We start from the raw sequence: 13,984 nt of genomic DNA on the forward strand, positions 1-13,984 counted from the left end.
TTCCCACCTGCTCTGTGGGCCTCCGGCGGCCCGAGAAAGCCTGGGGGATTGGCGGGCCCTCACTCTGGGCTCACCTTGCCCGCCCTGCACCAGTTAAATTCATTCCCTTGACCCCCACCAGCCCGCTGACCAGCAACAGGCGGGAGAGGCAGGTGGAGACGCGGGAGGGACCGGGAAGGGGGCGGGGCCTCGGGCCCCCCAGTGGACTCGCTCCCCAGCCCTGCCCTAACCTCGCCCTTCCACCTTCCTTCCAGATCCACCACCCCCTCTGACTGCGGGACTGTCCCCAGCTCCACCCCCACGACGAGCCATGCGACCTCAGCGAGGCCGGCTTGCCTCTCAGTGCCTCAGTGTCCCCGTCTACGCAATGGGGAGGGGCAGTGGACCCAGGAGGGCGCGGTTCATGACACAAGTGTCAGAGTTTAGCCTCAGGCCCTGTGCCCCATCCCTGGCGTGTGACTCAAACAGATCACTCGTTCTTTCCCGTCCTGTTTCCTCGCCTATAAAATGGAAAGATAATAGTGCTTGGAAGGTGGGAGAAGGGGGAGCAGGAGCCCCTCTGCCCCCGCCCCCACAGCCTCGGCAGCCAGTACGAGTTTGAGGACAGCTCCTACCCTCCCTGAGCAAAACCGATATAGAATCAGCCATCCGTTTGCAGACCAGAAGGATGTTTTCCTCCCTCATGGCTCCTCTAGCTCCCCGGCAGAGCCCAAGGGCCCATGAGTGCCCCCCCATTACTGATATCCTACCTGCCCTGGGCCAGGCTAGTGGAGACCCAGCCCGGGAGGGGATCCCAGGCTGGGGAAGCCAGAACCAGCCAGAGACCCCCAGCCCAACTGGTCAGGCTGGGTGGAAGAAGACGGGGTGCCCCACGGTGGAGTGGGTAAAGCCTCAGTGTGGGGTTCACAAAGAAAGCCTCCTGAAGACATGGACCCTGAGTTTTGAAGACCAGGGAGGAGTCACACACGGGAAGGAAAGCCATTCCTGGCGGAGAAAATGGCGACGGCAGATGCATGGAGGCAGAAAGCAAAAAAATAAAATAAAATAAAATAAAATCACAAATTCTGGTCTCATCTGGAACCCAAAGTGGCTCGCCTGGGTAGAGCAGCTCTCCTGGGCTTTGCAGGACAAGCTCTCAAGTCAGAACCCGCCCTGATGTAGACAGTGGGGCTCAAGAACACAGATCCTAGAGTCAGATAAGCACTTGAAAGTGGGGGTAATAACAGCTTGCTCCCCCAGAGCTATAGGGGGGGAAGAGATGAGTGAAGAGAAGTGTGTAAACACTCAGCACATACTCAAGTACTCACAAGACGGCTGTTGTTACTATGGATCCAAACAGGACCACGCAGATCATTTTTTCACAGTTATATATTCATTTCAATGTATATCCTCCCAAATTTATACTTACCATCTACTTCACTCAAAAATATATATATCTGTGCTTCCATGGTTGGATATAAAGGTGAGTTTTTAAAATAAATCTATTTTGTTGGGAAAGGATGAGGAGGAGTTTTAGAGAAAAAGTGACAAAGCGAATGAGGGAAGCCTCAAGTCGGGAACTACTTGGCTAATAGATTTCTCAGCCTGCTCCTGGGCCCGTAATTAATCCTGAGGGGCTCATTAAGTTCCAGCTTCCGCTCCAGCCACTCAGCAGCCTCCCTCCCGGTCTTCCCTCTCCCCCAGGGAGGCCCAGCCTGGCCTGCCCCTTGCCAGGGCCTCCCTCCTGCAGGGCTGCTGGGCCCCCAGATCCCTGGGCTTAATCATGGAGAATTAAGGTTTAATCAGAAGCTTTTACTGCCGGGAGGGGAGGCTGTGCAGAGGAAAGGCCTCCCAGGTGCAGCAGTAACCCAGATAGGGTGAGGCCAGTGAGGCCGGGTGGAGCCAGTGCAGGGTCAGAGCCTGTTGATATTTCACACTTTGATACTTTGTTCATTGTAGATGCTTTTGCATTTATTGTATTTTTTAATTTATGTATTTGAGAGAGAGACTGAGCGTGCATGAGTGGGGGTGGGGGCAGAGGGAGGGGGAGAAGCAGACTCCCCGCTGAGCAGGGAGCTCATGGCGGGCTGGATCCCAGGACCCCGAGATCATGAGCTGCCTGAGCCAAAGGCAGGCGCTTAACCCACCCAGGCGCCCTTGCATTCATTTTATTTTTTAAATGTGTATTAAAATAGTGTTCATCCAGGGTGCCTGGGTGGTGCAGTTGGTTAGGCTTCCGACTGTTGGTTGTGGCTCAGGTCATGATCCCAGGGTCTTGGGATCGAGCCCTACGCGCGGGCGGGCGGGCTCCGTGCGCTCAGTCTGCTTGAGATTCTCTCTCCCCCCCGGCCCCTCCCACTCATGCTCTCTCTCTCTAAGACAAATAAATAATTCTTTTAAAAAAATAGTATTTATTCACATGCCTGAGTTTGGTGGCACCTCCTGGGTTTTGTGCAGAGACTGGTGCCTCTCTTGCCGCCCCCCTCCCCCAATCCCGGGCATGACTGCTGCCGGGAGGCAGGAACTCCTACGTAAGCATCGTGAGGCCAGGAGCTCATTTGAACCTCACCGCTGTCAGAGGATGGTCTACTACTGGACTGGACTGATTTTACAGATGGGAAACTGAGGCCCAGAAGGGCAAGTCATTGGCCTCAGGTCGCAAGGCCAAGAAAAGGCAGAGGCAGTATTTGAACCCTTGACAGCCTTCCAGGGCTCCACCTCCCGTGGGGTAAAAGCCCAAATCCTCCCTGTGCCCCCCCCCCGGGGGTCTCCCGCAAGACCTGCCCCCAAGGGCAACCAGAACAAAGGAGGTGTGGGCCGAGGAGGAAGGGGACCGGACTCGGGTGCTCACGGCCGCCCTCTAGTGGCTGCTGCGGGGAAGGGAGACTGTCGGGTAGGAGAGGGGGACGCAGAGCAGAGGGGAGTGCGCGGGTCCACGCGGGTGATAGAGCCACGTACCCGATTCTGTACTGTCCAACCTGCGAGCCTCTGGCATTTAAAATGTGACTAGTTCAAACCGAGATGATCTGCAAGTATAAAAACACATCAAGGTCTAAAGACTCGGTATGATGGGGCGCCCGGGTGGCTGAGTCAGTTAAGCATCTGACTCTTGATTTCCGCTCAGGTCATGATCTGGGGTCTTGAGATCAAGCCCCACATAAGGCTCTGAGCTCAGTGGGAGTCTGCTTGAGATTCTCTCCTTCTCCCTCTGACCCTTCCCCCCTACCTGTCCCTCTTTCTCTCTCACATAAATATTAAAAAAAAAAAAAAAAAAAGCTTGGTATGAAAAAAAAGAATGTTAAGATAGCTCCTTAACAGGTTTTTTTTTTATATTGATTGCATGTTAAAATTATATTTTGGCTGTACTGAGTTAAATAAAACATATTAAAAATGGGGCGCCTGGGTGGCTCAGTTGGTGAAGCGTCTGCCTTCAACTCAAGTCATAATCTCAGGGTCCTGGAATCGAACCCTGCGTGGGGCTCCCTGCTCAGCGGACAGCCTGCTTCTCTCTCTCCCTCTGCTGCTCCTCCTGCTTGTGTGCTCTCTTTCTCTCTCTCAAATAAATAAAATCTTTTAAAAAAATAAAAAATAAAATTAATTTCACCTGTTTCTTTTTACTTTTTTTCTTGTGGCTACCAGAAAGTTTTAAATTATATATGTGGTTTCCATGATCTTTCTACCAGACAGCACTGGGAATTTAACTCTCACTCACTGCCCACCAGGGGGTGCAGTGCCCTGGCAGTGGGGTCTGGCCCTCGGGAAATCTAAAGGAAAAGGAAGTAGTAGTTCAGACAGTTGCTCCTTTGTGGTTTTTGTCTTGGAGCAGTTCTTACAACTCAGACCTATGTTTGCCATCTGCCATCGCTCACCGGCTAAGGGAGACAGAGGCACCTGTGGGTAAGGAGTCAGCCTTCCACACTGACCCCATTTTATTCTGCCGGGTCGGGGGGAAGAATTAGGCCTCCAGAGGCAACTGCCAGATTCGACAGCATTTATTCTATGATTACTGTGGACCACCCTCTGTTAATTCAAAGTGATTCTTTCAATAAATTCATCCAACAGATGAGGATCCCCCCCCCTTTTTTCCAAATGAGAAAAATGGAGGTTCAGAGAAGGAAAGTGAGTTGCCCAAAAAAGCCCAGCAGAGGCAGGCTTTGCACCCAGGGCCATCTGGCTCCAGTGACTTCTGGGCCTCTCCCCACCCCGCCCCTCAGCCAGCTGCCTCTCAACCTCTTGGAAACTCTTGAGAAATGTTGAGCAGACGTGGCGGCGAGGACACTATCTGTCCAGATCAGGCCAGCTCAGCGGGGCAGTCAATAATTAATTCTGAATTTTCCCCATTTATCACAGTGGCAGGAGCTGGAGTGCATGGAATCCTAATTCCAAGCCTCTGTGCCCCTTGGCCTCCTAGAGCCGGACACAGTGGTGACAGCAGCTGGGGCAGGGTCCCTCACTGAGCTTGGAGAGTGAGGGTGTTCCTGGCTCCCCACTCCCTTACACTGGTTTATTAAATGTTGTGCAATCCAGCAGTGACCAGATGAGACCCATCCCAGCCTTCACAGTGCCCACAGGCTACTGGGAAAAATACACACTGAATAAGTAATAATATAAATAATTAATGCTACAAAGGAAAAGAACAGGATGATGTGAGAATGCAAAACCGGGGGGACATGACTTGTTTAGGTCCTCCTCAAGGAAGTGACATCGAACATACAAATCAGAAGATGAAAGGTGAGGATGGGAGAGGGTGCTGCATACAGAGAAACAGCACATGCAAAGGCCCTGAGGCCAGGAAACATTTCTCCCATGTGGGACTCAGCAAGAGGTTGAGTGGGTCTGCAGCTCAGAGCACTAGTGTGAGGTCAGTGGCAAGTCAGGAGCCCTCAGAGCCAGACCTGGAGCCCTCATGGGAAGGCCAGCAGCCTTCAGTGGGCACCAGGGGCCATCAGGGGAAGAAAGAGGCAAGGTTCCCTAATGATCTGGGGGATGGCAGTGAGGCTGCTTCCACCGCAGGTGAGTCAGATGGCAGGCTGGGCAGTTGACTCTGTGAATTTTGTTTCGTTTCTTCTTACAACTCTTTTCCCCTTGGAGGATTTTTTCAAACCCATTTGAGTGCGGGAATGAGTCAGGATTTCTCTGCCAAAAAATAGCCTGTACCATGAGAGCAGCTCCTGGCCCAGCCACTCGACACCCCTCTTCCTTGGACAGGTAGGAAAAGTGAGGCCCACAGAAGGACAAGGATCCGCCAAGGTCATGTAGTGGAGGACTGGGGGCCTAGCCCAGGGGAGGGATCGCCGGGATCCCAGGAGCAGCCTCTCATCCTGCAGCATCATGCGTCTTCTGCTGACTCTCCAGCCTCATGAGGGTCAAAGGGGGGGTGTCTTGACCTTTGTGAAAGTTTCCACTTCCTGGGGCCCTCTCCCCCCTCATCGGGGTGCTTTGATGCAGTGAACAACCTGTCTCACTGTCTGTGGGAGCTGGAGCAGGGTCTGTCTTGGTATCTCCAGCAGCCAGCACAGTGCCAGGCACACAGAGGGCACTCAATAAATGCTCAGGGAACAAACAAGCAGAGCCAGAGAATGCCAAGATCCGGCTTGGAGTCACAGAGGGAGAGAGTGAGGCAGAGAAGGACGGACTCAGGGAGTCTGGGCGCTGGCAGTTTCTGGCTGAGCCACAGATGCCCTCTCTGGGAACCACCTGGATCTACCTGCCACCCAGGAACACCCCTCACACCCAGGATTCTGGGAGACAAACCCAAGTGGGCAGCTGAGAGGCGGGAGACGGGACGTGGCCCCTCCCCAGGACGCCTTGGGCCCCAGGAAGAGATGGTGGCTGCCAGGTCTCACTCGAAACTCCTTGCAGCCCAGACTTGCTCCCGGGGCGGAGCCAGGAGCCTGAGAGGCCCCCCGGGGGGTGGGGGGCAGGTTTCCCCTATTTTCACAGCCCAGAGAGGGGAGGAGCCGGTTGGGGTCACCCAGACTGGGAGTCAAGGAGAAAGTTGTTCCTGCGGAGGGCAGAGCCTGCACGTGGAAAGAGGCGCTCACCCGGGCAAGGGAAGACAGGAGACCAAGTTCGGGAACTTGAACTTGATTTTGTTTTGAAACACTTAATCTTTTATTCATACGCACTTAAAGATGGCCCTTCTATACCTGGTCCCGACCCGGTGATGTGACCCTGGGGCCCCAGGCTCGAGTCATCAGGCAGGGAGGACCAACACACCTTCCAGTTCCCTGCGTCAGGTCTGAGCCGGAGGCTGCAGGACCCACAGGCCCACAGGGAGCACCGCAGAGCCCACACGGGGTGTGTCATAACCAGGTAGGTGCTGGAACTGAGCCGAGTGGGCAGTGATGCTGCAGCCCCCAAGTGGCCGGGGCTGGACCAAAGAGAGATCTAGTGTAACCAAAGCCCAGAGGGAAGTGGAGGCTCTTCTTGGAGGATCAGAAATGACTGCACGAAGAAGGGGGCATTGCAGCTGGGCTTTGAAGGATGAATAGGAGTTTGCCAAAGAGAGACCATGCAAACTGGCGGTGGCCAGAATTCAAAGAACATGTCGAGGGAGTAGCAGGAGAAAGCAGGATTGGAGGAGTGCAGTCCATCAAGGCCAGAGTTTTCCAGATCCAAGCTTGCGGCAGCCCACCACTTGAAGCCAAAAACCTCCAGGATGATTCGTCTGGGCTCTGCCAAGCCCTGCCCAGCCTGGAGCCTACGCAACGGCCTGACTGCTCTAGCCACTGTCATCTTCCTTCTTGGGTCACAGGCTCTGTCCACTTTGGTTCATGATGACACTCAGTGGGGGACATCACTTTCTACATGTGGTCCTGGGATGTCAGGCCAGACTTGTGCCTCCCTGCATCTCATCTGGGAAATGGGAACACTAGGAGCTACTTTTGTCACGTTTTGCATTCACCTCGGGACTGGGAGGCCTTCTAGGAACCACGTGAAGGAAGAAAAGCAGTAAAAGGAATAAAGGGAAGGCGGAGGAGAAGGGAAGGAAGGGAGGAAGGGAAGTGGGGAGGGAGGGGAGGATGAAGGGAGTGAAATGGAAGGGAGGAGGGGGAAGGAGAGGCTCTGTACTCCTCCTCCATGCAAACACCAACGGACAGGTCCAACATTATAATTTCAGTACACGCCTGGGCTGTCGAGGCTTAAGAAATGGGTGGTAATTTGCATGTAATTTGCATAGTGTTTGTTAAATGTCAAAACGGGCTGAAAAGCTGCCCCCACCCTCAGTCGAGAAGCAGGAAACCCTCCCCTTCTTCATCAAGGACGTGTACGGGCTGGACCCTTCCATTCAGGGGCTGCTGCGGCAGCAGCCCAGAGAAAGATGACCTTGGATACCCCATCTGTAAAATGGGCCATAATCCTGGCTACCACCATGGGGCAGTTATCAGTCTAGAGTGAGTTAAAGCCCGCGAAGGAAGCCACGCAGACTCCGGCAGGCAGTGGGGGCAGAGGAATGGAGCTGGGTGATCACTAAGAGCCCCCACTTTCCTGCCAGGCCCTAGGGGGCAGGCCCCCAAGCTTGCCCAGCGGCGCCCCAGACACATATCAGGTATGTGTTTGTGACTAAGTGATGATAGAGCCAAACCAGCTAGGAGCAGGGGTCTAGGCTCTTTCCCCCCCCCTGCAGGCCCCAAGGGTGCCTTGCAAACAGCTGAGGCCTCAGTTTACCCACCACAACAGAGGGAGTGGAGGCCCTGCCCTAAGAGGAGCCCCAAGGAACAGGCACTGGGGTCTCGAGGTACCTGGTCTTGGACTGGGCGCCGGAGGGGTCGCAGGCGCAGGTGAAACCCAGGTCACCCACACCGAACCTCCAGCGCTCGGGCTCGGAAAACGAATGAGCAGCGCCGGGGGCGCCTGGCGCCATCCCCGCGACAGCAAAGGGCAGTGGGAGCGTGGCTCTCCCCGCGGCTGCCATTGACTACCCACCTGTCCACGCTCACGGCCCTGCGGCCAACACCACTCTTAATTAAAACATTATTTCTTCCCAGGCTTCCGCGCCTCTGCCCTGCGTCACGCCAGCACCTGGACCGCGAACACTGCCCTCGAGGGAGTGCGCCAGCCCCACGCCTCCCCCAACCCCCACAGGGTCTGTGCAGAGGTCCTGACAGCACGCAGCGCGGGTCAGAGGTCCAACCGGAGCCCGGCGTTCTACCCAGTAGGTCTCGTCCCCAGAATTCCCACATCACGCTGCCTGCAATGCCCCCATGATCACCGCCTGTGCCTCATGGCTCTACGGATACGGGTCCCCCAGCCCCGCCCACTTACCCAGGGCCCTTCAGACCCAACCAGGAGACCCCGTGTAGGGGACAAGGCAGAGGGATTTAGGGGATGAGGACACCGCCAAGGGAGTGGGCACAGGCGCACCATGGGGAAGTGTTTGGGGCCGGAGGCATGCACTTGGGATGCTGGAGAGCTGGGGGAGGGCTGGGGTCCTCCAGTCTCCACCTGTCTTCATTGGAGATTTCATCAGTAATTGGCTGCACCTGCCGCCCAGCCAAGGCTGTTCACAGTAGAGGGGGCTCGTGGGGGCCCCAAAGAGGACAAAGTGCTCATTGGCTGGTGAGGAGGGAATCCCAGAAGACTTCGTGGAGGAGGCTGGAATCCCAGGTGAGTTGAAGTGGCAGAGAGGAGTGTAGAAGGTGCTTCAGGCAGGGGGCACAGCTTGGGCACAGGTGTGACCCAGAGAATGTACAAGGTAGGAGGGATGATGTCCCCAAGCTCCTCTCCTCTCCCCTCTGCGCCTCTCTTCGTGTCATATCCCCGGCTGCACACGGGAGCCTTCCAAGATGGCACGTTGGTTCCCACTGCAGACTGGGCACTCGAGGCCCCAAAGTGGGAGAGCCGTGGCCTCAGGGTCACACAGGCTCCCCCGCTGCTGGCTCGGCCGGAGCAGCGACATGCTCGGGGCTCCGTCGGGTGCATCCGAGGCCTCAGGCAGCCGCTGGTCAGGAGGTCAGGCCAGTACTTCACTGAACACCCCAGGAGCCCAGAACTTGCAACGGCAGCAAAGAGGGAATAAAACAGTTTCAAGCCAGGCCCGGGGAAGGGTGAAACACCAGCTTTTCTTTTTCCCTTTCCCTAACATCCCTGACTTGGACAGTGACACAGGCAGCCGTCCCTTCCTTCCCGCTGGCCCTGCCCCCACCGCCCCTACCCGCGGCGCGAGCTTGGCTGTTTGGAGCCACCTGGTGACCGTCTCAGGAATTGCAGGCAAAGATGCAACTCAACCAAACCGGCCAAGCAAAGCCCAGTCTTTTCTGTGTAAGAAGTGGGTAATAGGGGGGCGCCTGGGTGGCTCAGTCCTTGGGCGTCTCTGCCTTCGGCTCAGGTCGTGATCCCGGCGTTCTGGGATCGAGCCCGGCATGGGGCTCCCTGCTCGGCAGGAAGCCTGCTTCTCCCTCTCCCACTCCCAGTTGCTTGTGTTCCCTCTCTCGCTGCCTCCCTCTGTCATATAAATAAAGAAAATCTTAAAAAAAAAAAAAAAAAAGTGCGTAACAGAGACCAGAGAGGGAGTGATTTGCCCAAGGTCACACAGCAAGTCAGGGCAACATCATTCCTGTCAGTTAGAGGCAACAAAAGTTAGTCTAAACGTAAGTGAGAAGGTAAGGCCCACGTCCTTACCCAAGGGGCAAAAATCATGATGGTGTGGAGAGAGGTGACAGTTGACAGCGGTGAGTCCCTTCTCCTGTCTGGGCCTCAGCTTCCACATCTGTGGTCTCTACAATCTGTAAGGTCCCTTCTGCATTAGCAGTACTAGAGACTTGAGGGGCGGCTGGCTGGCTCAGTCGGTAGAGCATGTGACTCTTGATCTTGGGGCTGTGAGTTCAAGCCCCACGTGGGGTGTAGATTACTTAAAAATAAAAAAATCTAAAAAAAAAAGTTCTAGAGACTTACCCAGCGTGAAGTCAGGGCTCCTGGGAGGCGCCTCTGGAAGGTGCCCCCAACCCCAGCCTGCTCCTTCAGCCAGCTCCTCCAGTCCCCTGGGTCATAGCTCCATGTCCTCCAACTACCTGAAGGACGGGGACAGAAAGACACAGGTTGCAGGCCAAATGCAGCCCTCCCCTTGGCACGCAAGGCCTGATCCGCTCAGTGCCGGGCCACTGCATCTTCCGGAACCTGCCCAGGACTCACTTCCAGCCTTGAGACCCTCCCCCACTTCCAGGCACTGCTAGAGCTCCAGGAAAGTGTTCTGAGCAGCCCCTCCTCACCTCCAGGAACAATACATTGAACAAATATTTACTGAGGACCTACTATGTGCCAGGCACTGAACTGGGAAGACAGCAGTGAGGAGGAGGACAAAAATGCCCGCATATATGGTTTACAGTCTAGGGGAGGAGATGAGGTGAAAAAATTAATGAAAAATGAAGAAGTCAGCTCCTGATAAGTGCTGGGGAGAAAGATAAAGCAGGGGTGGGGCGCGTTAGCAGGATGCAATGTTAAAGAGGGTGGTCAGGGAAGATTACACTGTAATATTATCTGAACAAAGGCCCAACAGAGCTGAGGGAGGGAGGAAGCAAGGTGGAAACCATTCCAGGCAGATGGAACAGCCAGTGCAAAGGCCCTGAGGCAGAACTCTGCCTAAAGAGCTGTAAGAACAGCAAGTTGACCCTAGTTCAGCCTCTGCCATCACTTACTTGGAACTCTGCCCTGGTCCCCAGGCTTCTGCCCTCCACCCGCCACAGTCTGTCCTCCACAGTGGCCACCAGAGGGCGCCTGTGAGCTCCTGAGTCCTGTCCTGCCTTTCTCTGCCCACAGCCCTCCAGGGCTCCCACCTCCCTCAGGGTAAAAGCCCAAGTCTTCATCATGGGCCCCCAAGGCCCCGCACTACCCGCCCTGTCCCCTCCCCGCCCTCCTCTCTTTCCTCTTTCCCCCTCACTCAGTCTGCTTCAGTCACACATGCCTCCTCACTGCTCTTCTAACACATCAGGCCTGGTCCTGCCCCAGGGCCTTTGCGCAGACTGTGCCCTCTGCCCAGACCATTCTCCCCCCACATATCCACTTGGTTCCCTCCCTCACCTACATTAGGAATTTACTCAAACTGTCACCTCATCAGTGAAGCTGTTGCTACAACACTGTTTAAAATAATAACTCTCAGGGCGCCTAGGTGGCATAGTCCGTTGAGTGTCAGACTCTTGGTTTTGGCTCTGGTCGTGATCTCAGGGTTGTGGGATCGAGCCCCATGCAGGGCTCTGCGATCAGCATGGAATATGCTTGGGACTCTCTCTCCCTCTCCCTCTGCTCTCCCCATCCCCTGCTTTCTCTCTCTCAAATAAATGAATAAAGCTTAAAAAAAAAAAAAAAACAACTCTCGAGGCGCCTGGGTGGCTGAGTCGGTTAAGCATCTGCTTTCGGCTCAGGTCATGAACCCAGGGTCCTGGACTAGAGCCCATGTCAGCCTCTCTGCTCAGTGGGGTGCCTGCTTCCCTCTCTCCCTCTGACCCTGCCCCCTGCTCTGTTCTCGCTGGCTCTCTCTCTCTCTCTCAAATGAATAAATAAATATATCTTAAAAAAACAAAATAATGACAACTCTCACCCCTCCACTCCCAAATCATCCCACCCAGAGACCTTCCTTCCAGAGGGCCTGGGGAGGCAGCTCTCCTACCCCACCTCAAGCCTCCAGGACCAGCATCTGAGGCTCCCGCTCTCAAAACATCACCCCAGGCTTGGCAGATTAAAACCTGAAGGCCAAACCCAGCGAGCGTGACCCCCATAAACTCTAGGGTTACACATCCTGGCTCAGGTCCTTCCCCTGGCCGCTGGTACCACCTCACTGTCCAGCTCACCACGTGTGGCCTGCAGCATTTCCCTGGGCTGCCCCAGGCCTCTCCATGTGCTCTCTGCAGCAGACACCTCCTTGGGCAGAGAGATGCCGCTCATGCGTCACCTTGGCCAGGGGACCTCTTTGGAAACCCCACATGGCCAGGTCAGAGGGTGGGGAACGAGCATCAGGACAGGACTGGTGAGGGAGACAGAAGGGAGGAGAAGGCAGAGAGACTCAGAGAGCCGCACAGAGAGAAGCAGCAGAGACAGTCATGGACAGAGATACAGAGACAGGAACAATGACCGGAAATGAAATAAACAGGGCCAGCACCACTGAGAGAGGAAGGGACTGAGACAGAGGAACAGTAAGAAAGACAGGGCAGGTCAGAGAGAGGGGGCAGAGCAAAAGAAAAGGAATCGGGGGTACCCAGCCGCCCCAGGCCTCTCACTGCCTGTCTCCAGTCTCCTCCCATCTGGTTCCCAGAATAGCCGGAGCTCAGGCCCTGTGGAGGCCCGTAGTCCACCTTCCTGTCCCCATCCCACCCCATTCCGCCGCGCCCTCCTGCATCCCCCCGCCCCCGGCCCTGCCCCCCTCCCCACCCTGGAACCCGCCCCGGACCCCCGCCGGGCCCTCCCGCCTCCCCCCAGCCCTGCCCCACTCCCCATCCCGGACCCCAGCCGGGCCCCACTCCCCACCCCACCCCCCCCGACCCCACCCCGGACCCCAGCCGGGCCCTCCCGCCTCCTCCCAGCGGGGCCGCCGCTCCCTAACCCTTCCCGCCTCCCCCGCCCCGCTCTGCCCCCCTCCGCACCCGGGACCCCGCCCGCCCCTCCCCCCCAGGACCCCCGGCCCGCCCGTGCCCGTGCCCCGCCACCTGGGGTCGCTGACGAGCAGCAGCACGGAGCCGTCCTGCAGGCGCACGTCGCGCACCGTCTGGTGGTCGTCCAGCCGCCGCGCGTTGTAGTAGAAGGTGCGCTTCCAGGAGCACACGCCCTGGCCCACGAGCTGCGCGCGCAGGTCGCTGAGCGTGTCCCGCGGCCGCACGGTGAGCGGCAGCAGCAGCGCCTCGTCCGCCAGGTGCACCTTGATGTGGTAGCGCTTCCAGCGCGACAGGCCCCGCCGCAGCCCCTCCATGGCGCCCGCGCGGCGCCCCGGCCCCGGCCCGGACCCCGCGCCCGTCCGCCCGCCCGACCGGCCCTGCCGCCCGCCCCCGCGCCGGCCCGCCCGCCCGCCTGGGCACGCCCGGCAAGCAGGCGGGGGCCCCGGAGGGCGGGACGCGGCGGCGCCGGGCCCGGGCCCCGGGCTGCGGCCGAGACGTGGCGGTGCCTCCCGCGCGCCGGGCGGACGGACGCGCCCGGGGGACCTGCGGCCGAAAGGCACAGAAAGGAGACGCGCAATGGAGATAAATATGTACGGACACGGTGCCTCGGATCGCGGGAAGGGCCAGGGAGGGAAAGGAGGAAGAGAGGAGATTGGCGGGCTATTTTAGACCGAGATGAGGGTCAAGGGAGGTCTCTCTCAGGAGGTGGCGTTTGGATTGAGTCGTGAAGGACCAGGAGTGCCTCGGCTGTGAAGAGGGTCCTGGTTGAGAGTACTGCAGGCGGAGCCGGGAACCGCCAGTGCAAAGGCCCTGGGGCAGGACCCCCGCCAGGCCTGTTGGGGGAAGGCGGGGAGGAGGCCCTGTGGCTGGAACGGAGGGAGGGAGGGAGGGAGAGAGAGAGAGGGAGAAGGGAGGGCGGCGAGGTTAAAAGGGCAGGTTGGAGCGGGGAGGAGGACTTGGGCTTTTACCCCAAGGGATGTGGGAGCCCTGGAAGGCTATGGTCAGAGGAGGGAAGTGACCCACGTTTGTGTTTGTTATTCATTTATTCCCTTATTTCCTTCAAGACACATTCAGCAAGCACCTACTGTGTGTCTGGGCTGGCTTGGGCTGGGCAGTGCTGCTCACCAGAAAGATCCCAACTTAGGGCCCCTCCCTCAAAGGTTTTCTAGTTGGGGAGATGGGGACAGATAGCAGGACACAGACACTCCCAGCCCTATGTGGTCAAGGCTTAAGTAGGAGATCCCAGGCTGAGAAAGGCCAGTAGGTGGGGATGGCTTCCCAGATGGGTGGGCATTGGGGCTTGGTCTCTGGCTGATGAGTGGGAGTTCAACACTCCCAGGAAGGAGGCCCAACTATTAGTTCAGTGTGTGCCTAGTAGGGAAAATCAGGAGTCAAGACTTAAAGCCACTAGCAGCCACAGG

General features: G+C 57.1%; 1 protein-coding gene across 1 annotated transcript; it reads right to left on the reverse strand.

Moving 5' to 3' along the window:
* Positions 1-6,069: 6,069 nt before the first annotated feature.
* Positions 6,070-12,877, reverse strand: TINCR (TINCR ubiquitin domain containing). The gene is made up of 3 exons (XM_048226897.2): positions 12,618-12,877; positions 9,877-9,992; positions 6,070-8,974 (listed from the first exon to the last, which is right to left on the reverse strand). Exons 1-2 carry the CDS (start codon positions 12,875-12,877, stop codon positions 9,989-9,991), a joined length of 264 nt encoding a protein of 87 aa, XP_048082854.1. The 3' UTR covers positions 6,070-8,974; positions 9,877-9,988.
* Positions 12,878-13,984: the final 1,107 nt, after the last annotated feature.

This window comes from Ursus arctos, unplaced genomic scaffold (assembly GCF_023065955.2).
Source record: "Ursus arctos isolate Adak ecotype North America unplaced genomic scaffold, UrsArc2.0 scaffold_14, whole genome shotgun sequence".
NCBI lineage: Eukaryota > Metazoa > Chordata > Mammalia > Carnivora > Ursidae > Ursus > Ursus arctos.